General features: G+C 35.2%; 1 protein-coding gene across 1 annotated transcript; it reads left to right on the top strand.

The window, feature by feature from the left end:
- The first annotated feature begins 13,177 nt into the window (after nucleotides 1–13,177).
- LOC147280340 (uncharacterized) lies at nucleotides 13,178–14,166 on the top strand. Its single transcript, XM_086252187.1, has 2 exons — nucleotides 13,178–13,613; nucleotides 13,709–14,166. The coding sequence occupies exons 1-2, from the start codon at nucleotides 13,178–13,180 to the stop codon at nucleotides 14,164–14,166; spliced, it is 894 nt and encodes a 297-aa protein (XP_086108313.1).
- Nucleotides 14,167–21,867: the final 7,701 nt, after the last annotated feature.

Here is a 21,867-nt window from a genome sequence, read left to right as displayed (position 1 = left end):
CAAATGAATTGTTCGTTTAATCATATATGCTTTAGTCGATTATTTACACCTGTTTTTGCTCTAGTTTATTACACTTGTGCGTTTCAATTGGTTGTGCTTTTAGTTTTTTTCTCTACATGACTCAGGCATGATGATCGGCTTTTTTAAATTATAGGTAGAGTCTATTTGCTTATATTTCCTATGTATTGTGTTTTGTCTAGGAAGTGCCAAAGGGGGCGATTGTAAGATCATTTTAGTCTTGGCATATTCCTAGGACAAATCTTGAGTTGTAATCGCCTTAGAGTCCTTAGTGTGTTATGACTGTTCTCGCATTTCATAGAAGATCAAGCTTTGGAAAAGTGTGTCACATTCGACGATGATGCTCAACGTCGAAAGTAAGTTACACTTGCATACATTTCATTTAAGATGTTGCATCTAGAATTGAGTTGTTGCCAAATTGTGTTTTCAAGTGAATTTGAAAAATTACTGAAGGTTGGTTTCCTACCTTCCTAGGACCGGTCATGAATGTCTCTGACCGGTTGCCCTAATGGCTTTGATTAGTCTGTGCGCTCTGCCAGTCAGCGACCGGTTGCCCATGGCTCTGACCGGTCATCGAAGTTCCCTTCGTTTGCATTTTACTCTCTGTGTCTTGCCGACTGGTCGGAAGTTTCCGAGACCGGTTCGGCCCACTCTTTTTAAAAGGTTTTTTTGTTATCTTATTAGTCTTAGGATACATAATTAAGTTCTGTTTTGTGCGCTTTAAATACATATTGACAAAATCACTTATGTGTTTTTTTTTTCAGATTAGATTTTAGAGAAATTAAGGCTTAAGCGAAAACTTATTTTAGAGAACCTAACAATCATATTTTGAGTGCATATTGATTGAGAGTTAGGTTAGTGCATACACATAGATAGTTTCAATAGATTGTTCCATGTTAATCTATTGAGGCTATCGATTTCCTTCATCTACATCATTACATCTATAACTCGAGCATCGAAAGACTGAAGTCAAGTTCGTGAGCGCTTGTCCGAAGGAAGTTGACGAGTAGGTCTTCGTGCAACCGTTAATTAGAAAAGCTCTGCCAGTGGCGTGAGGTTAGTAAATCTTAGGCAGGACTCTAGGGTTTAAATCGAGTCACTGTTTGTAACCTTTTAATTATAATGGATTGCATCTCTGGACAAGGTCCCGCGATTTTTCCCTGTTTAGGTTTTCCGCGTCAACAAATTGTGCGTGTTGATCTATATGATTGCTTTATTAACTATTAGTTAAATTTTTGAGGCGATCTAGTTTTTAAATTAAATTTTAAAAAACCTATTCACTCCCCCTCTAGGCTAGGTTGGTGATCTGAATCAATTTTACATGCATAACTGGAACCACAATCCACCATAAAATCAAACTCCAAACCCAGAATTTATGTGCGAAAGACCCATCCCAAAACCTAGCCAGAAGCTCATTTTCAGACCCAAAATATATGTGCAAAATTTATGTAAATTACAAAAATTAAAACCCTAAAATTGAAGAAAAACAGACGGAATCAATTTCCCTAACCTCAATCCCCTTAAATTGAAGAAATTTAGAAACCCTAAATTAACAAAGGTGGGAGACAGAGAATGGAAGACCCGATGAAAGAGGATAAGGGGTCGGATTTAAACACATACATTTCGAACCTACAGGATCCTTTGTCACACGTCCTACAAATACTAATTACATATATAGCGCGCACAAAAATTAAAAGGCACAAATTGCAATTGCAACACATTCACTAGTCACTCTCCTCATCATCGCTAGTGTACGTGTCAGAAACATTATAGGCTTTTCCCCTCATCAAAGCGTCATGCCAATATGGGTCTTCCACATCTTCTCGATTGTCAAAAGAATCTTGTGATACTTCATTCTCCAAACCCACAGTAGGAGCTCTATGGTTTCTCTCATCGTCATTTTCTTCTATTATGATCGGATACTTGGCGGTCTGCCCATGATTAGGCCATTCTGGTTGAGAAAGACTTTATCGTTGATTGAAATTACTACTAATAGAAGATTGGCTATTCTGTCCTTCAACTGGGTTCAAGGTAGCTCCATCTGAATGTGTGATTGGTAGAGCTTTGTTGGGTTGATCAACCACAATCTATTAGGTTCAGAAGGAATCTGATTCTTATTCCTGAATTATAGGGAACTTTTGTACTTGTATAAAAGTTTATTTTATTTTTGTGTGCATGTACTTGTATAATTGTTAAAAGTAAGAGTGTGCACATATGTTCCTTTATTCAATTATATTGCTCATAAATATAATAATGATACACTCTCATTATTTCTCCTTTGAATATAAACTGCACACTTCCCAATAAACTGCAATGACCACATTTTGATGTGTCAGTGAATCCATACTTTTGTTTGTAGACTATTGACTAACAACAGTGTGAAAGGTAGATACAATCAGTCCCACTTGCTTTTAAACACACACGGGTCTAATTTTCATGGGTAGAAAAGGGTGTTTAATGCCTCCTTTTCTTGTAGTGATTGCACTTGCATACTCAAGTAAGAAACTCTAGTCCATTGGGCCTAGAAGAAATTACATATTCAAGGGAGATAGACATTTTAGAGAATTAGAGAGGCAAGACCTACAAGCCTTATTTACATATAACCCAAATAAATGAATAATTACAAACTACCACATTTAACCATGCTTAATCATAGCCAGCCAATTACATAGTGTCATACTATTGGTCTTGTCCATAATCACCATTTATGTTATTCTAATTTAAAAATTAAATTAAATATCATAGATACACCAATTGATGAAGTCCTCACACTTGGGTACATTTATATGGGTGTAAATATCAAATCTTTGATTCTTTGGGTGCAACAAAGTTTCTAGTTTCAAAAATCTTTCCTTTTTAAAACCTTTCAAGAAACCTTTTTCCCTTTTGGTTTTAGAGAAAAGAACCCACAAAAGGTATTTCATGGTTTATGCAATAAAACAAACAAACTATCACTTTGATTATAACAATTATAATCAACAAGAGCTTAACTAGGCTTATGGAATCAAGTGTACACCAATGTGTTAACACTTCCAATCAAATGCCTTTAGTTTCATTTACTCACAATAAACCAAAGTAATGAGTTTACAAAAATATGATAAAACAAAGTTTCAAAAACTTTTCAAGATCACATTTTTATCAAAACCAATAAACATCCAAAACATTATAATGAACAAATTCATTAATTTGTACAAAACCAAGACAAGAACAACCAAAAACACCCATTAGGGGTTTCAGCCACCACCATTAGTTGGTGATGCCGAAATCCTCTCTCTATGCCGAACCCACATATAGCCACACTCACATGTGATTTAATGTATTTTGTATTCTAAACTACTTTTTTCATGTCTAAACAACTATTGGTTCTGAAACCAATTGCAGGGAAAACATAGTCTAGGTTTCAAAATTTTTTTATGATTTCCTTGTAAAACCAAGATTATAGCTGTTGTAGACCATGGAAAACTAAACATAAAAGAGAGAGAGAGCGGTGCAGAATTTACCCTTAAAGACCGAAAGGGGCCCTTGTGTAAACCCGTGGGGGTTCCCTCTCCATGTGGTTTCGGCCAAGGTGGGAAGACCACATTCCTCCTCCTTTTGTTGCACCAACTTGGTTCCTATCTCTCTAGTGAGACCACACAAAAGATTTACATACTAAGAGACAACCTAGGATGGGATCCAAAAGGAAAAATTAGCTAAAATGAGTTTTCCTCTTAGAACAAGGAACCAAGGACAAAGTGACTTGAATAATGATCTCTAGGCTTAACTCATGAGCATCATTCACTAAGCTCATCAAGGCTTTAGAGAGGAAATTGGTTCTCTAGGAAAAATGAAAGGAGAATGAAGGCTAGGGTTCTTGAGAGACAGTTAGATAGATGAGAGAATGTTCTTGTTACAATGAACAAAACACAAGAGAGTCTTAAGCCGTCACTATGCCACACATCCCACTTAGTGAGTGCATGTGATGGGATAACCATCCTCACTCTCATCATTTCATATCTATCCTATCATTGACCCTAGCTTAGATCAAATAGGTTATTCAATCTCATCCATTGGATGAGATTCCCTCACCATTAAATACATTATCCTCTCACCAACCTTTCCCACCAATTTTAAGTCACATGTGACTACCATGTGCATGGTTTTTCACATTTTCACTTTTGCCCTTTTACTTTCCTTTATTTCCAAATGTGACCCACCATCTTTGACTTATTCAAAGATTATATTTACTATGTCACATGTGGATTTAATTAACACTTTAATTAAATCCCACTAATCATAGTTTAGTGATTAATCTTATAATTGATTTACTCACCTGGGTCCATAAAGTAATTAGTTAACAATTAACCATGATTAATTAACTCTTTAATTAATCGTTCCTTGCTAATTATTTTATGGTTAAACATCTTTGACCTAAAGTAACTATCATACAGTCACTTATCCCATCATGTTTATTCTAGGATGTCAACTTATAGGTGTGAGATTCGTAGATTAGATATTCCAATTTGGCAGGAACAATCAAATCTCCATTTGATTTTCTCACGAAAATAATTGCACTAATATCTCTTTGAGATTATAAGGTGCATTTGACCATTTATTTACTGGGCTTCCAAAAGCCTTAAGTGACACTTAGTTATGTATCAGGCTTACCCAAATTGAACATGATTCAGAACCTATTTAACTATAGATACATAGATACACCAATACATGCAGTCCTCACACATGGCCATTGGTGTCTCTACAAGCGTAGTCTGAGACCGACCGCCTCCACATTTAAGTAGACTAAAGAGCTATGCTGATCTCACTCTAATATACTATTTTTCAGATAGTAATCCCTTCAATCAGGAACAGTTTAAAAACTATCAACGGAGATGTATAGGTCTCGTGGATAACAAACCTTTATTCCATTTATACTTTCCTCTAAAATAGCTCAAAGGTATCATCCGTCTTAAATATGGGTCTACTTGACGGACGAATGCTCTTAAGGTCGCAACGATTGGAGTTAGGGCACACATTTCCTACACGTCAAATTGAACTGCAAGCCAAATGGAGTGCACGTGATAGGGCTCATGCAATGAATGAGGGCACGTCAACATTCTTCGGGTAATCCAAATATGAATTTTCCACCTCTCGAGTAGTTTATCATTGTATTTTCGATTATGTTGTATTTTCAATTGTGTTTGTAGTTTCCAGGCATGTTGTATTTTCAATTATGTTTGTAGCTTCCTTGATGTCATGTTTGTTGTTTATCAACTTTCATTAGATAAATTTGATTTAGTTACCGAATATACTTTCAAATCCAAACGCGCCTTTATCGTAACTATCACCCCTTGACATGATAAGATAACAAAATGATTGGATTTTGTCAGGATACGATTCAGATTCCTTTTGATTTCGAAGAGATAAGCCTCTGACATGAAAAGATTTTCCACATGACATTCAATCAATCAAGGTCGTTGGTTTCTTATCTTGACCGTGTGTTAACCTAGTTTACCAATCACTTTATCTTTCAGGATGCTGTTCATAAACCCAAAACTTGTGCCTCATCACGATACTACTGAGGAAGATAAGTTAGAAGAAGAAATTCAAAATCTGATGGTGATTTTTCCTGGAGCTATGGTCCAATATTACGGTGAGCAACAATCGATGCATGGTGGTACCCTTCAACACACGACAGTACATCCCTCGAGATCGGACAATAGGGCAACACCTGCTCATGACCAACTACTTCAATCCAAACCTTAGATACACAGATGAGATGTTTCGTAGGCGCTATCAATGGAGATGGACTTGTTCCAATGGATCATGGGAGACATTTGCGCGGCTGATGTCTACTTCACACATAGACAGGACGAAGTTGTAAAGTGGGGATGCACGCCTCAACAAAAAATATGTGCAGTTATGAAGATGCTCGCAAGTGGGGTCCCAGCTGATTATCCAAAAGAAGGGTTGTAGATTGCCGAATCAACTATTCTTGATTATCCCAAAGTCTGTCACTTTGAAGGCATCCAAGCAATTCTAAGAGCATGTGCAATAGTGGTGTCAATGTCAAGTTAATTTCAATTTATTGACTTTATGGAAGAAAAAGGGTTTGCAATATAGAGTCAATGTTGAAAATTGAATTGCAATGGATGTCAAAAGTCAAGATGCATGTCAAAAAATTGATATGAAAATTGCAAATTGACCTCACAAATGCCAAGAGAACAACCGGCCCCACTTGACAAATCATCCCCATGTAAGGAAAGAGAATGAATAAGTGGCAGGCTTTAATTGGCAAAAAAGCTACCCCCTACCCCACCCTGTCAACTTGCACTAGCAGATAGGTGTGGCTTCCACGTGGAAGTACAATATTGGGTTATTTGAAATATAGCCATTGCATGCAGTAGCCTACTTGATTAATATTTATAACTAGTTAATATATATTAATATATCTAATTAATATATAACTAGAGTAGGAAATTATGGTTTTTATTAATATGTTTTTTATTTTATACTTTATAATCTGAAATTAAGAAATTTAAAATTCAGTTTTAATTTAAAATTATTTAAAAATATTAAATATTAGGTTCATTTGAAAGATCTAATTGAAATATTTCAATGATATAATCTATAAAATAATTAAATTTATAGTTTTTAATTTGTAAGAGATTATACAAAAATATTAAAAAAACGTATAGATATTCACTTATGCAATTGACTTGAACCATTGCAGCAAAATAGTTTCATGTCAAGTCAATAATTGACACAGTTGAAAAATAGGAGTCAATATGATAGAATTGAATTGCCAATTAACACTCACCATTGCACATGCTCTAACAAGTTCAAACCAATGTCAAACATGTGAGACTATGACATGAATACACATTAAATATGTTTGGGGTCCTTAAAACAAATTATTGATATGTACCAAACAAAAAGATTACTTCTTTGTTCTTGAGTTATTATGACATTATACATATCTCAACAAATATTACAAGTAACCATGAATTATTCCATGAAATGCAAATGCATATCTAAAAATAAAAAACAATGCAGTGCGTACCTTTTCTCCATTTCAAAGCTCACCTGCCAAAGCTTTAAGACAAAACAGTGGACTTATTCCCTAATTTGTAATTTGCATTACCCCTATCCCCATTTCCTATTCATCAATAGGTCTAGATAATGAGGTATCCTTTAGTGGAAACAAATAAGTCTATTTCTTCTCCTTTAGCATATTCTTAAACCACATAATCTTCTAAAGACGTATGCATACTTTTAGGGATTAAACCCAAGGATAAAGTTTTTGTCTTACCCTTTCATCTCTAATTAAGAAGTCCAAACATTCAAAACATATTAGAGTATATATTCTTGATTCAATATACATGAATGCTAATGTAATGCAATGATAGTTTCCAATAAGGTAATCCTACCCTTAATGAACTAGATTTCAATTATGCATATGTAATCAAGGGATGACAGTTTCATATATATATATATATATATATGTTTAGTTCATTAAATAAATCATACAAGCATGCTCTTAATTAATGAATTAAAAACCAGTAAATTACATTAACAATAATTCAAATGTAGCAGGCTTGTAATATACTCATTCCAAAACAAAGTAGGATAGTCAATGACTTCATTTTCAGTTTCAGTTCCTAGCTTTTAATTTAATTAGTTTACATTCCTAAAGACATGCAACACTAAAGTAAAGCAATGAAACTGGGTTCCAAATTATTCTAGGCAAAAAGATGTTTTTGGTCCCTGTACTATGACCTTGTTGCGTTTTGGTCAGCGTATATTTGATTTACATTTTTTAAGGACTATGTTTCAGTTAATGACGCAATTGGACCTATTCCGTCAAGACCGTGAAGTTAAATGACAAAAAATGCTAATGTAGCATCACATGCCCAGCTGATCGTGACTACCAAATAGGCTTAGCCTCTCACGTGGACCAATCACATTTCGACATGTGTCCTTTTAAAAAAAATTTGTTTTGAGTTTTTATTTTATTTTTCAAGTTTAAAAATTATAAACAAAATCAAATTAGTTACAAAAAAAACAATCAAAATCATAACCAAAGAAATAAAAAATTAAAAACAAATCCCAACCCACTTGCAGATCGGAGATCCCCCTTCACTAATTTTTTTTTTCTTCTTCTTCTTCTCTCTTTTGTTAATCATCAGTCATCACCAAAATTACAAATTAACAAAAAACCCAATTGTTCAAGCCCTAAAATTACAAATCAACAAAAAAACTCAAATGTTTAAGCCCTAAAATCACAAAGCTTGACTGATTACGTCTTCTCCAGACAGTTCGGGATCAGCGCCGTTATGCAAGAGAGGGGACGCCGATGGGTAGACCCAACCACTGCGACCCAGACGCTGTGACCCAGCCGGCGCGCCTCCTCCTCCTCTCTTTCCTATCTTCATCGCAGAGCCCAAGACTCGAAGGGGGGTTAGTTTTATGGGTTGGATTTTCTGCCTTTTCTAGTTTTTCTGGGTTTCGTGGGTTTTGGTGTAATTTACAGTGAGGAGCTACCGATGAAGAGGAAGAAAGGAAAAAGGTGGGAATAGTCACTAGCCATCGCGCCGTTTTGCAGGAGATAAAGGAGATAGGGTGGGGGTTTTGCTCGATCGGGTAGGGGAGGAGAGGTAGGAAGGAGAAGGAGGAGCTCGGTGAGAGGGAGGGAGGTTAATATGATTTTTTTATAATTTTAAAACTTGAAAAATAAAATAAAAAACTCAAAAAAAAATTTTAAAAAAGAAATGACACATGTCGAACTGTGATTGGTCCACGTGAGAGGCCAAGCCTATTTGGCAGTCCTAAGCTAGGCACGTGATACCACATCAGCATTTTTCGTCACTCAAGTAGACGGTCTTGACGGATGGGTCTAATTGCGACATTAACTGAAACACGGTCCTTAAAAAATGTAAATCAAAAGTACGCAGACCAATACGCGACAAGGTCATAGTACAGAGACCAAAACTGTCTTTCTGCCATTATTCTAACTTGTTTAAATGCTCACTCTAAGTAAGCAGTACCAATTATTAAGAGACAAGTTATATAGTTTCTAGTCTCGGGTTTATGCATAAAGAAGGCTACAAGTTACACTTAATCAACCCGGCCAAGTGCATTCTAGTTATAAACAAAACCAATTCATACTATATTTCCTTTTTAAAGCAAGTTAAAGTCGTCAACATGTCTGCACATGTTAATTTTCTTTTGTACAAAGCCAATTTAGTTAAACCAACAAACATTAAACTAAATAAACTAGGCAGTGTTTGAATTTATGTTTACTGACTTGGTTAACCTATTGTAAAGCAATTAATATATAGCATTGCATTAGATTTTCTGCATTTAGAACACATAGCACCAGAAAAACAAGCACAAGCATATATTCATATGTACTTATAGGTATAAAGAAAACATAGGGTTTAAGTGGATTAACTCCCCCTACCTCGAGTGTAGTCCTTGTCTTTGCTGTTGTACCAACAAGTTGGTTCCTACTTTCAAAGTACAATGAAATCAGAATTTGTATCCACAATTTCAAATATAGGGTTTCCTAAGATTTAATGGCTTATTTGTCAAGTTAAGTTGCATCTGAGACCCTTAATTCACAAACAACCATTACTTTACTTCAAACAAGTTTCGAATCATAACAAATACATTTTCCAAAGTCAAAAGTTCAAAAGGAAATCAAAATTCCAAAGTAGGTATGCTGCAAGTTAGTTTTTAGTTCAAAACTAAGACGTTTGACTACCCAAAATTTGATCTGACACTTTAAAGGCCTCCTGATGTTTCTATAACATCCTTAGGGATGATTTGTGACTTGTTCAGCCCAAGAGTTTAGGCCAAAAAGCTTAAAATCAAAAGAGGCTAGTTTTGAACCTCATTGTTTCCTTAAAAATGCCAAAAGAGAAGTACCTGCTCTGTGAATTTTATAAACTCATACAACAATCATTTGATCAATATTTTTCATAGACTACTAGTACATATGCTAACACTCATGTACAAAAATTTTCAAAGCATTTTGGGTTGTGTAAGTATGATGTTCGGAGAGCACAAACTCACACAAGAAACTAATTTTGTTGCAGAATAACTGTTCATATGGTCAAAATGCTATTTTGTGTATACTCAAACAAATTGAGCGAAACCAATGGAAAAGTTTTGAAATTATGTTTCTAAACCAATGTAAAAATTTCAAATCAAAATTCTAAGCATGGCAGAATTCGTGTATGAAAAACCTAAGGCCTTTTTATTGAAAATATGTAGAAATGGGCAGCATCTTGCAAAATCCACCATAAATCCATAACAAGTTGGATTTGAGTGATTCTTGATTCTAAAGAAAGATTAGGATGTCTAGTTTCACACCCTACAACAGTTTAACCAAATTTCATACCAATTAATACAAAACTTAAAATCAAGGCAATAAGGTCAGAAAAGTGAAAATTAGCCAAACAAGAGTTTGAAAACATGAAAGTCTTTAGATTTTCGAAATGCAACTCATCCTAACCATTCAACCATCATTCTAATCCTAGAAATTGGTATTGAAGAACTTTAGAGGTTTTTTTTAGATTCCTTACTAGAATTTCCTTCGAAGGTAGTGTTGGCTGCACTCCTTCTTCCTATTCTCTTGGATTTTTGTTCCTTCTCGAATTCTACCAAGTCTTTCTTTCTCTGTCTCTTTTTATTTCTTTCTTTTTCTCTTTTTCTCTCATTAAATTCTGAATTAAATGTGGAAGGGGTTTGTCTGAATGAAGGTTGGTTTATAGGGAAATGGTTGTAGCCGTTAGAGGGAAACTGAAGAGTCACCTCTTACCTCTTCATGTGTCTATTTTTGGCATGGGAAAGGGTTCAATGAAAAAGCTTTGTCAGGTTTTGGCTTCCCAAGAGGGCTTCTAGTTGGTTAGCCAATCCCTTAGGCTATCCACACTGGTGAGAGTGAGAGTGCAAAATTGATCTCAAAAACTTATTAGTGGTCCAGAGTTGTGAGAGTGAGTGAGATCAGTATTTGAGAGCTTTGCAAAGCTCCGGTTGAGAGTGAGAGCAAGGGAGAGGTGGGGCCCACCACGTGGGAAATGACCTTGTAACTTTTCAAGAAAAATTTGGTTTGTGAGATAACTAAAAGGAATTTATAAAAAGCAGGGAGTAATTTGGTAAAAGTCGGGAGAGTCAAAAAGCAACCGACAGGTGCACTATGGCGCGTCAATGCTGTCGGCCACCTCCCCCCAAGCGCATGTGCTAACGACGGATGGCCCTGATTAATTTGCCGTTGCATCTGGACGGTCCGGGTTTTTTTATCATTACGCATTAAAAAAAATTAATGGGCCCAGACGCGTGGCGAGATCTGGGCCTTCTTTTTTAAATAGTCGTTAGTGATCAACGATTCTAATTAGTTGACCGTTATACAAACATTAAAAAAATACATAAAAATGATTGAAAATTTCTCAACGGCTATTTCATCACTTTTCCTATAAATTGAACATTCACACTTAATTTTTTCACACATCTATCTATCATTTTCACTCACTCATATATATTTTGCATACTAACTTTCATTGTAGAAAATTTTTGTTTTCAATCATGATAAATCCAAAAGGTCCCAATTGGTTCAATAAGGAAGAGATAGCTCTAGTTGAAGCTTGGATGCAATACTCTGAAGATTGTGAACTCGGCTCCAATCATAGGAATAAGGATTTTTGGCTTAAAGTGTACGATGGATTTATTCGAAATTGTCCTCAAGCCATGGCTAATGTGCGACAAATTGGGGTGGTCCAAGCTCAGCTCAAGAAGATAGGGCAAGTCACCACGAAATATCAAAAATGTATCTTTGCGGCGAAACAAGAACGCACTAGTGGGCGGGCAAAACCAAATTGATGTGATGAGTTTTTTGTTAATTAAATTCAAATATATTTTTTGGCCAAAAATAATATTCAAATTTTTTTTTACCATTTATAATTCATTAATTTGTTTTCATGTTACTAGGTGAGCTTTGCCAACGCCCAATACAAAACACTCCACCCGAAAAACAATCATTTTGGTTGACGCCATTATTTTTCCAAGATGCAACACTTTGTGAAATGACAATATGAATCGTTGAACACTCCAACCAACACCCCCACCAAGGCCGACAACCCCACTGATGTTGATGCCGATGACGCAGTTCGATTGAGTGCAAATGAGGATACTCTAGCCTTTCAACCAATTATTAGTAATCGCCCGAAGCCACCTGGAAGAGATAAGTCAAAGAAGGCTAGACACGATAGTGCTCACTCGACTCTAGTTGCCGAAGGTATCACCACCCTTGTCCAACGCACAGAGTCGTTGTCGAAACAACAAGAGTTATTCGGACGATCGTAAACAAAGGCAGGAAGACTTGATCATTATGGGCAAGGACCTCAACACCATGTCAGGAGACCAACGAGCGTTTTGAGAGGCACGACAAAGTGAAGTTATGACAAGATGGAATTCAACTGCTACAACTCAGGCCAATCATGGCATTCAAGCTCGGGAGGATACTATCCCAACACCGACTTTTCACAATTTGACTAAATGTATTTTTATGTGCGTTTCAATTATGTTTGTCGTCTACTTTATCTAAGTGTGCGTTGTTTCAATTATGTGTACTCTTTGTCGTGTAGTTTTATGAATTTTAATAAATTATCCTATTATTAAATGTCACATGAGCAAGCCAACTTTGATTCCTTTACATCATTACACATTAATAAGACTATACGATTCGTTTATGTTTCCTAGATAATAAGTTTCTGAGCAGTTTATGTTTCCAAGATGATAAGATTATGATTCTATTAAATTTCACTTTAAATCGAGTCCGTTAGATCATTATCTTTGATTTCACATGTAACTCTATAGATATGATGACTAAACATACGTTTCAATCACACTAATTTTCAAGATGTCTTCCACCAACGAGTTCGATGACTCAGATGATGAGACATTTCATAATCAAATGGCAATATTTCATCAACAAATCACAAATCTTGTGGGTGCTACAGCCGCTTATCAACAGCTCAATGAAGAACCAATACATTTAGGCACATCAAACCCACGATGCTATATACCTTGAGACCGAGAAGTTAGCCACAATCTTATCATGAACAACTACTTCAATCATGAAGCGAGATTTATTGATGAGATGTTTCGTTGACGCTATCGGATGAAGAAATCACTATTCCTGAAGATTCTCCAAGATGTGTGCAACTATGATGGCTACTTCCAACAAACACAAGACGCCGCTAGAAAATGGGGCTGCATGCCGGAGCAGAAGATAACTTCGGTCATAAAAATGCTCTCTGCTGGGTACTCGGCTGATGTCCCAGACGAGGGATTCCAGATTTTCGAAAGCACAATGCTGCAGTCTTTCGAGAGGGTCATAAGAGTGATTCTAGGGCTATATGGAGCGGAATACCTCCTTAAACCAACAGTTTCTGATCTTCAATGGCTGTTGCGTAGGGCCAACAAACGAGGACTCTCAGGCATGCTCGGGAGTCTAGATGGTATGCATTGGGAGTGGAAGAATTGTCATGTGGGACACCAGGAAACATATCAAGGACATTATCACAGCCCAATTGTAATACTCGAGGCAGTTGCCGGTACGACACATGGATCTAGCATGCCAACTTTGGTTAGCTTGGGAGCAACAACGACATTAGTGTCTTGGATGACCCGCATCTTTTTTATGCTGAAGAGCAGCATCACAAGTCTCAACTCAGATACAAAGTCAATGAGAATGACTACGCAATAGGATATTATCTAGTGGATCGGATTTACCCTAAATGGGCCACGTTGATCGAAACAATATCGAATCTGGTAGGAGGCGCTAGTGTATTATTTGCAAAGTATCAAGGGTCCTACATGAAAGATGTTGAAAGGACTTTTGGGATTCTGAGGGTGAGATGTGAGATTCTCAAAAAAAGCGCAAAAGGATGGAGCATCAATGATCTTGGTCATATTATGAAGACGTGCATAATTATGCATAATATGATCCTTGAAAACGAGCGGTCAGAAAACGAAGCTGATGAGTTGGATGATGACGTTGATCACATTGAGGAAAGGATCGCCCGAGCTATAGCACGATATGACACTGAACCATATGATGGAGGTGAAAGTTATCGTCCACGTCGTGCAGTAGAGAGGCTTTCTTGAGTGAAGTTGATTAGGTCTAGGGCACTCCACGATCTACTAAAGCAGGATTTAGTAAAGCACCTCTGGATGCACCAAGGAAGTCGCGCCCATGCAAGTCACCAGCGTTGAACGTCGACATTTTATGTGTCTTTGTGTTTGTCATTTATGTGTGTTGCATTTTGTTTTGATTTTGAGTTTCTGGTAAAGCACCTTTGTGTACATGTTTGTATTTGTCGTTTTATATTGTATCGTGAAATGAAATAAAAGTATTGGATTCAAATATCTGATTTGACATGACACAACCAAGACAATGATCGACATGACCATACACTGACTCCACACTTCGTCCCATTCATTTTCCATGTTGGTTCACATGTGGAATTCTAGTAATGTGAATCGATCAGGGAATCCAATGGGCAAGTCATGCTCTTTTCCCCTATAAATACCAAGGTTTAACTGGTTAGCCAGCACATCTACATCACTATTGTTAGAAATGACTTCCTCCTCTAGGCAAGCCCTCGATGAGAACTCTAGGCGACCCGCTAATGACCCGATGAGTGACCTTAGGTGTAAGTGCAATAGTTTCGACGATTATAATCCAGATTGTGAGGTTTGTACAGCATAGTTTCAAAACCAACCAATAATGCAATACTGTATGTGTGATGCTGAAGAAAAAAGACCACTGTGCCACTATTGTATCAAGCAGGACCTAAAACTCCCAATACCCAAAAACCCAGGTCCGGTTCCATGCACTTGTGGGAAGCACATTCAACCATGTGCCAATTGTGAGGCCAAACCAGATATCTCATTTTGAGGAGGATATAAGAATGTTTACGTAAATGCCCATGATTCGCCCGAGGCCACTCGTGGGAACTACTGAAGATTGTGTTTGTCGTTTCATCATCGTTTATTTGTTGTTGGGTGTTTTCGTTGTTAATTTTATGTATTCGTTATAGTCTGCAGTTATTAGTGTGGTTTCCTTTATATGTTTGTCGTCGTTCGTATTATGAAATACAATGATTTGTGTTGTGTTTACCATTTTTTTGCATTTCAAACATTAAAAATTATCAAACAACTTAAAATATAGAATTTATAATTTGGGTAATAAAATTATAAATCCAAATATATTCAATATTGACCTCATATTAAATATCTCTTTAAAATAAAACCAATGGTATAATTTTTATAAATATTTAAATTATAAATTATAAATTATAACTTAATTAACCATCACTTAATCTAAATTAGGCTTAATTTAATTAGGTACAACTGTATTACTTTCAGTACCACTACAGCTTCAACACATATGACTATCACTCTCAGACCTTAAAATCATTTTTTAGGCCACAAAATCACTTTTCAGCCCATGTATTACTCTCACTCTCACCACTGTGGATAGCCTTAAGGCCTACTTAAGTGAATAATTAGCCTATTGGACTAGGCTTAACAGCACATTAAACAATCCAAGGTCTTTCCTTGTTTTAATCCACTTAATTAAAAACCATAATTAGTTTTTCCCTTGTTATTTTCATTTAACTGAAAATACAATCAACATCTCCTAAACCATGATCACCTTCTTTACCTAGTTCAACCTATTCTCCACTTAATCAAGTAACCTAGGGTTTTAGTCCTAGTTGTGCAGGTCGGTCAATTTTAGGGTTTCAAGGTTAAACCTTTTGATGCTTTGATATTCCTCTTGACATTTTAAACCATTTCAAATACGGAAATCACACATGTGCATAAGTGCAAGTGCATGTGATCCGAGAATGCTAATTAAAACACTTAGGCAAATTAATTGTTTTTTTACAAGACGAGTGCATGCTTAACAATTTAACAAATATGGAGAATCAAAATAAGCATAAACATATAATTTGAATCATAATAAGTGTATACAAAGAAGTAAGTTTCTATAGGTTTAAATTCATGTTTGTGGTTGCAAAATCTGAACACTAGTTCTAAACTAAGAAATCAATTTGGTAACACCTCCAAAACCAAAATTAGTAAGATTTGGGGTGTTACACTTGTCCAAGCAAATCGAAGACGTTGATCATTGTTGTTTCTTTTTTTTCTTTTTTTTTTCAATTATTATCTGTGTGTTGCTTATGTTTTGTTTGTTTATTATGTTTCCTTATGCAAGTTGAGTATGTGCCCAGTTTATGGTTCATGTTTATGAAATGAAATAAATCTGTGTGTTGTGCGTGTTTGGACCATATTTTGACATTGGTAGAAAAGTCGACCGAAATGAAAATAAAAGGATCAACATGGGCTGGATTACTATTGGGTTGTCCGAAAAGATGCAATAGCTTTGGTTTTGGCCAAAAATCAAATATTTGGTGGGTGTGGAAGTCAACCGAGATTCAAGTAGAAGTCAGCCAACTTTTCTTGAATGAGCCAGACCGACTTCTACTTGAATAAATTCGATTGATCTATTCCGACCAACTTTATCTCGATCAACATATAAAAAAAAGAAAGGAATTAGATGAGGTTGTCGCCCAGAGGGAGCTAATTTGTACATCTTGGTATATTAGTTTGAGGAATGGTGGATGTTGGGCGATTTCTACTAATATCATCGGCCTAAATTGAGGCCTTTCTAATACATGGGTCATAAGCCAAGTCAATTGGTTCGCAAAGAATAGAGAGAAAGAGTAATTAAAGAGAAGGAAAGAAGGTGATGGGATGATGTCAGCCCAAAGAATTGGGTTTGCTGAGATATATATATATATATATATAGGAAAGCTCCATTTTTGGATCCTACAAATAAAATTATTTGTAATAAACCTCATGAGATCCACTCTCTTGTAGTTTTTCAACAATCCGAACCATCTATTTTTTAGACCTCTATTTATAGATCATTTTTGCAAAAAATTAGCCAAATCAGAAATCATTTGCCTATCTAACTTTGATCAAACAAATGGAAAGTTTTATTGAAAAAATTTTGTTTGTCTATTTATTCGATCGAATTTAGATAGGCAAATGATTTCCGATTTGGCTAATTTTTTGCAAAAATGATCTATGAATAAAGATCTAAAAAATAGAAGGTTCGGATTGTTAAAAATATATGGGAGTGGGCCCCATGAGGTATCCTACAAATAAAATATAGCATCCAACAATGGAGTCTTCCTATATATATATTTATTTATATTATTTGATCAAAGAGAAAAAGAGGAGAGGTACAATGAATGTTGTCAGGCAGGTAGAAACTTGATGTTTGTTGCCCAGAGTAGCCAAGCTAATCGAATGGGTGTTTCAAATGTGAGCCCGACCGATCGAGTAAAGAAAAGGAAGTGGTTGTGTACCTTTTTGTGGGTCGAATTGTCAAGTGAAAATAAATGGGTTTCACCAAGACTTGGTTTTTAGACAAGAAAAGTGAAAATAAAGGGGTTCCGCCAAGGAGTCATACTCAAGCTAGAATTTCATCCAAGGTGGAGCCAGAATCCAATTAAATTAAAGACTTTCCTTGACGAGATTGAATGCAAGATCAATCCAAATCCTAGCTACCAAGAGAAGAATTCGGAAAGTCTTGGAGACCAAGTATTTCAAGTGAATCAAGAAGCCAAGATGTTCAAGTAAAGAGTCCAAGTTAGGAAAGGATTTCAATCGGCCATCAATGCACCAAATCGTGTGATTATCAAGTAAGAATCAACTAAGAATCGGATCAATTCTTGAATTCAAAAGAGTTCAAGTTTCATTCGAATAAGGAGTCTAAAGGGAATTCTAGGCGAAGTAATGGCCCATTGCCTAGCTAACCCCTATAAATACAAGCACCCAAGAGAGAGAAAAGGGACACTTAAACACATTCAACATCACACAAACACTTAGATACCATGTCTATCTAATTTAGTCTTCCATAGTCTTAGTTCTAGTTTTTGCTCTACTAAGCCTTTGTAAGGCCTTAGTATCAATTTAGTTTTCTTGTCCATTTACTTTCAAGTACTCTACTTTTTTGTTCTTGCTTTTCAATTCAATTTCAATACAATTGTCTTTACATTTTCCGCACTTTACTTTCAAGTTCCTTTACATTATTGTTCTTCAATTCTCTTTAGTTTGATGCACTTTATTTTCCTTGCAAAAGCCTTATTTACGTGCTCAATTCGATCCATCTTCTTTGATTTTTTGTTACAAAGCCTTACCCCTAAGGTAGAAAAGAACCTAGGCCGAGAGCGGTTCCTAGTTTGGCCGATCAATCGTTTAAAAAAAAATCAATTTAGGTGCAGTTGCTCAACCCAATCATAATTTCATTCCGATCGAGCCAAAACTTGGCTTGACGGTGGCACGCCCTACACTCATATGAAAACGGATCAAAGTGTTGCTTCTGGCCAACCTTGGCCAAAAAACAAGTGAACATTGTGTGAAATTTTGGTGCATTAACCTTTATTAAATGGTGCATTAGATCAGGATAAAAAAAAGTAATTCGGGCCTTCAAATAATTAATATGTAAATATATGTAAAATTGGACTCTTTTTAAATTAAGATTTTTATTTAAATAATAACATAAGTATAATTTTCATAAATAATTACATTATAAATTAAAAATTAATGACCACTTAATCAAAATTAGGCATAATTTAATTTGGTACAACAATATTACTCTTAGATATCACTCAGCAATATTGAGATAGGAATCGGATCACTTTAAGCATCAGAATTGAAATCAGAATCGAAAGCACATAATCTATGTGGAAGGCCTTAGCAACTTTATTATGGTAAATTTCATGTTTGGAACCACCTAATTGGCAACCCAAATCAACCGCATTGAACAATATTATATATTAAATGAAATGAAGTTTCCATTTGGCGTGCAAATTAAATGAAAGAAAAATGCTTAATTCATAAATGTATGTAATATGTCTGTATAATTGTATACATATGGGGTGTTAGTGCAGTTGAAATTAATATTATCAGAAAAACAAATTAAATGGTGCAATGGCCAACACAAGTACAGAGTATGATTAAGAGGAATGGGTGGGAGGGGAATGTGAGGAGCAAAAGGACTGCCCCAGCCCTCCCTGCTCTCTGAGCCCTCATCATAGTTTGGTCGGCTCAAAAAGCATAGCTGATACAAAAGATACAGGAGTGCAATGCTTTCATGATTTTTGGGGAATGCATATTGTATTGTTGCCCCCACCCATAATACTAAAACACCAAAAGGTGATGGTTATTTATTTTTTCTCTTTTTGATCCCCATATTATCTGTGACATATTTTTAAATATTTTTTTTTAGAAATAATTACGAATTTGGTTCATTTATTTTATACCTAGTTAAATTTTGATCTTTGATCTTTTTTAAGTTCTGTTTTGGTTCACTAATTGTTCTACTTATTTAATAAAGGTTCATATTTGTTATCTTAAATTTGTCTCACCTTATACCCTATCAAATCTCAGCCAAATTTAGCAAACATAAACTTATTTTAAAGCTATGCATCTCCTTTTCATAACTATATGAAAATCATTCAAATCGGAGTTCTAAAACTCAAGATAATTAGCCCCAAAGTAGGGTACCGAAAACGACCAATTTTTCCAAGAAAATTTTCAGATTTTTCAAACTTCACCAAACTTCAATTACTTAAAAAACATTGTGGACCAAAATTGAACTAAATATAGAATAAGTAAACCAAAATTGAACTTAAAAAAGATCGTTGACCAAAATTGAACTAGATATAAAATAAGTAGATCAAATTTGTAATTTCCTCTTTTTTTATTTTATTAATCAACTTTAAACCAAACCTCGTTAGTTCTAACAAGAAGCATTTACAGCATGATCAGGATCTAAGAACCACCTACTGGCAAGTTTGATCTTTTAACAAATTGTAAATGTTTCTTGATAGAAAAGGCTTGACCTTTTCATTTATATATATATATATATGCCACTTAATTAGTTTAGATTTGTTGTGAAATTTATAACTGTATATATATGTGGGTGGAAGTGGCTGGTGTTGGCTTTCCAGGGGGGACTATGATCCATATTTGCCACCAACCCTTTTACACTCTGGCCAACCCAAAATTGTAATCATAATTATGATGATAATAAGTGCTTTAACTTTGTCAATGACATGGCAATTTATATTCTTTCGCTGTGCACCATATATATTGTTAATGTGAAAAGAAAGTAAGAGCCTTTTTAAAGCCATCGTAATTATTCACAGGAAAAAAGAAAAAGTCACTGTAATTATATTAATGCAGCAAGGGGTCCTATCCTATCATTTTATTCTTTTCCCGGGTCATGGCTGAGTCTGAGAGACATCGATCACCATATGCCACTTCTGTGAAATCAATTGGGGGTATCTTCTTGACTCTCTAAATTGTTTGGGGCCTTTGGCTTTTTAACCTATATATAAGAGAAAAAAGAAAAAGAAAAAAAGGAAGCCAAAAAATTATGAGTTCAGTACTAACTAGAGCTTAGATTGCGTGATCCAATAATTCCAATTTGCCAAAAAGTCTATTTCTAAAACTTATGAACTACTTTCCCTTTTCCTAAACAAACTTAATAAAAAAATTGCATCAAACTGTGTAGGTCAGTAGGATGTTTGCTTATATGACACTTCTACCTTGCAATTTCTCTTTCTTCAGTTGAGGACCAATTTTTTTATTTTTTTTTTCTTGATCATGATCGACTTCATGGTATGTATGATATTAAGATGTGGCTCAGCTCAGCATATCATTCCTTGGCATATAAACCTGCACATATAGCTGCACCAGAAAGTGATGGGCAACCCACAAATGCGATTCATGAATATAATCATGTTATGGGAAGCATCACCTTAGTTGGGCTAGCTAACTTCTTCACATGTGAATGCCATAAAGATGTGTCAATGTTATATTCACCCATATAACTATATAAGCATATGACTTCAGCCTCTGAAATAATGACTGTAACTACAATTAATCTTTCTCTAATTGGCAATTGCAATTATAATCCAACTATTGACATGCACTCACTCCTTTATTACAAATTGAGAATGATTAGCAAGTCTACACTGCCCTTTAATTTTGATTGCTTTGAGAATTGCAGAACTTCAACCCATTTCTTTGTGGAAACGACTTGGCACTTTGGTGCGCAGTCTCTTAATTTCTCCATTTATAACATGTTTATTTTATTTTTATTTTCTCTAATAGGAGACCACCATTTCACTTTATTGGTTAAAGAGCTATTTCGTTCCATCTCAACTTATGAGCTTGTGTTAGTGTGTATTATAACTGTAATATATATAGGTGAAGTATAAATGGATCTCGTATACAAAATATAATCAGTTTAGATATATATAGTCTAATTAAGAATATGTTATTGTCAAGTATCAGGTATCAAATTAAGTAATAATAATTTTTTTGATAACCAAAGGTGTCATAGGCCAACTTTCGCGTATCAGACTAATTGCTTTGGTCGGTTAAAAGTAGACAATTTGCGTCAGGCCTAAAAAATTTACAAAAAATTTTAAATTAAGTAATATTTTTTTGGGCTAGATCAAAATAAGTAATGTTAAAGAATAATGCTATTCTTACCACATTTCTTATACCACATTCTTATACCATCTCACGTGTCATTACTTTATTGGACAAAGTTTTTCTTTTTCTTTTTGGGTTTTTATTTTTATTTTTTAGTATCCAATGTATGAATGCCATGTAAGTTGCCACATAAGGTGGTATGAAATTATGGTATAAAAATGTGGTATATCTAGCACTACTGAATGTTAAATAAGTAAAGTTTAGAATTTGGCATATTTTGAA

This window comes from Dryas octopetala, chromosome 7 (genome assembly GCF_963921425.1).
Source record: "Dryas octopetala chromosome 7, drDryOcto1.1, whole genome shotgun sequence".
Classification (NCBI taxonomy): Eukaryota; Viridiplantae; Streptophyta; class Magnoliopsida; order Rosales; family Rosaceae; genus Dryas; species Dryas octopetala.
The sequence above is the reverse complement of the archived record's forward strand: the minus strand, read 5'-3'. Positions and strand labels throughout refer to the sequence as shown.

Coding starts and splice junctions, on each gene's coding strand:
- LOC147280340 (XM_086252187.1), top strand. CDS start 13,178: ATGAAGAAATCACTATTCCTGAAGATTCTCCAAGATGTGTGCAACTAT. Junction 13,614..13,708: donor AATACTCGAGGCAGTTGCCG/GTACGACACATG, acceptor TTTATGCTGAAG/AGCAGCATCACAAGTCTCAA.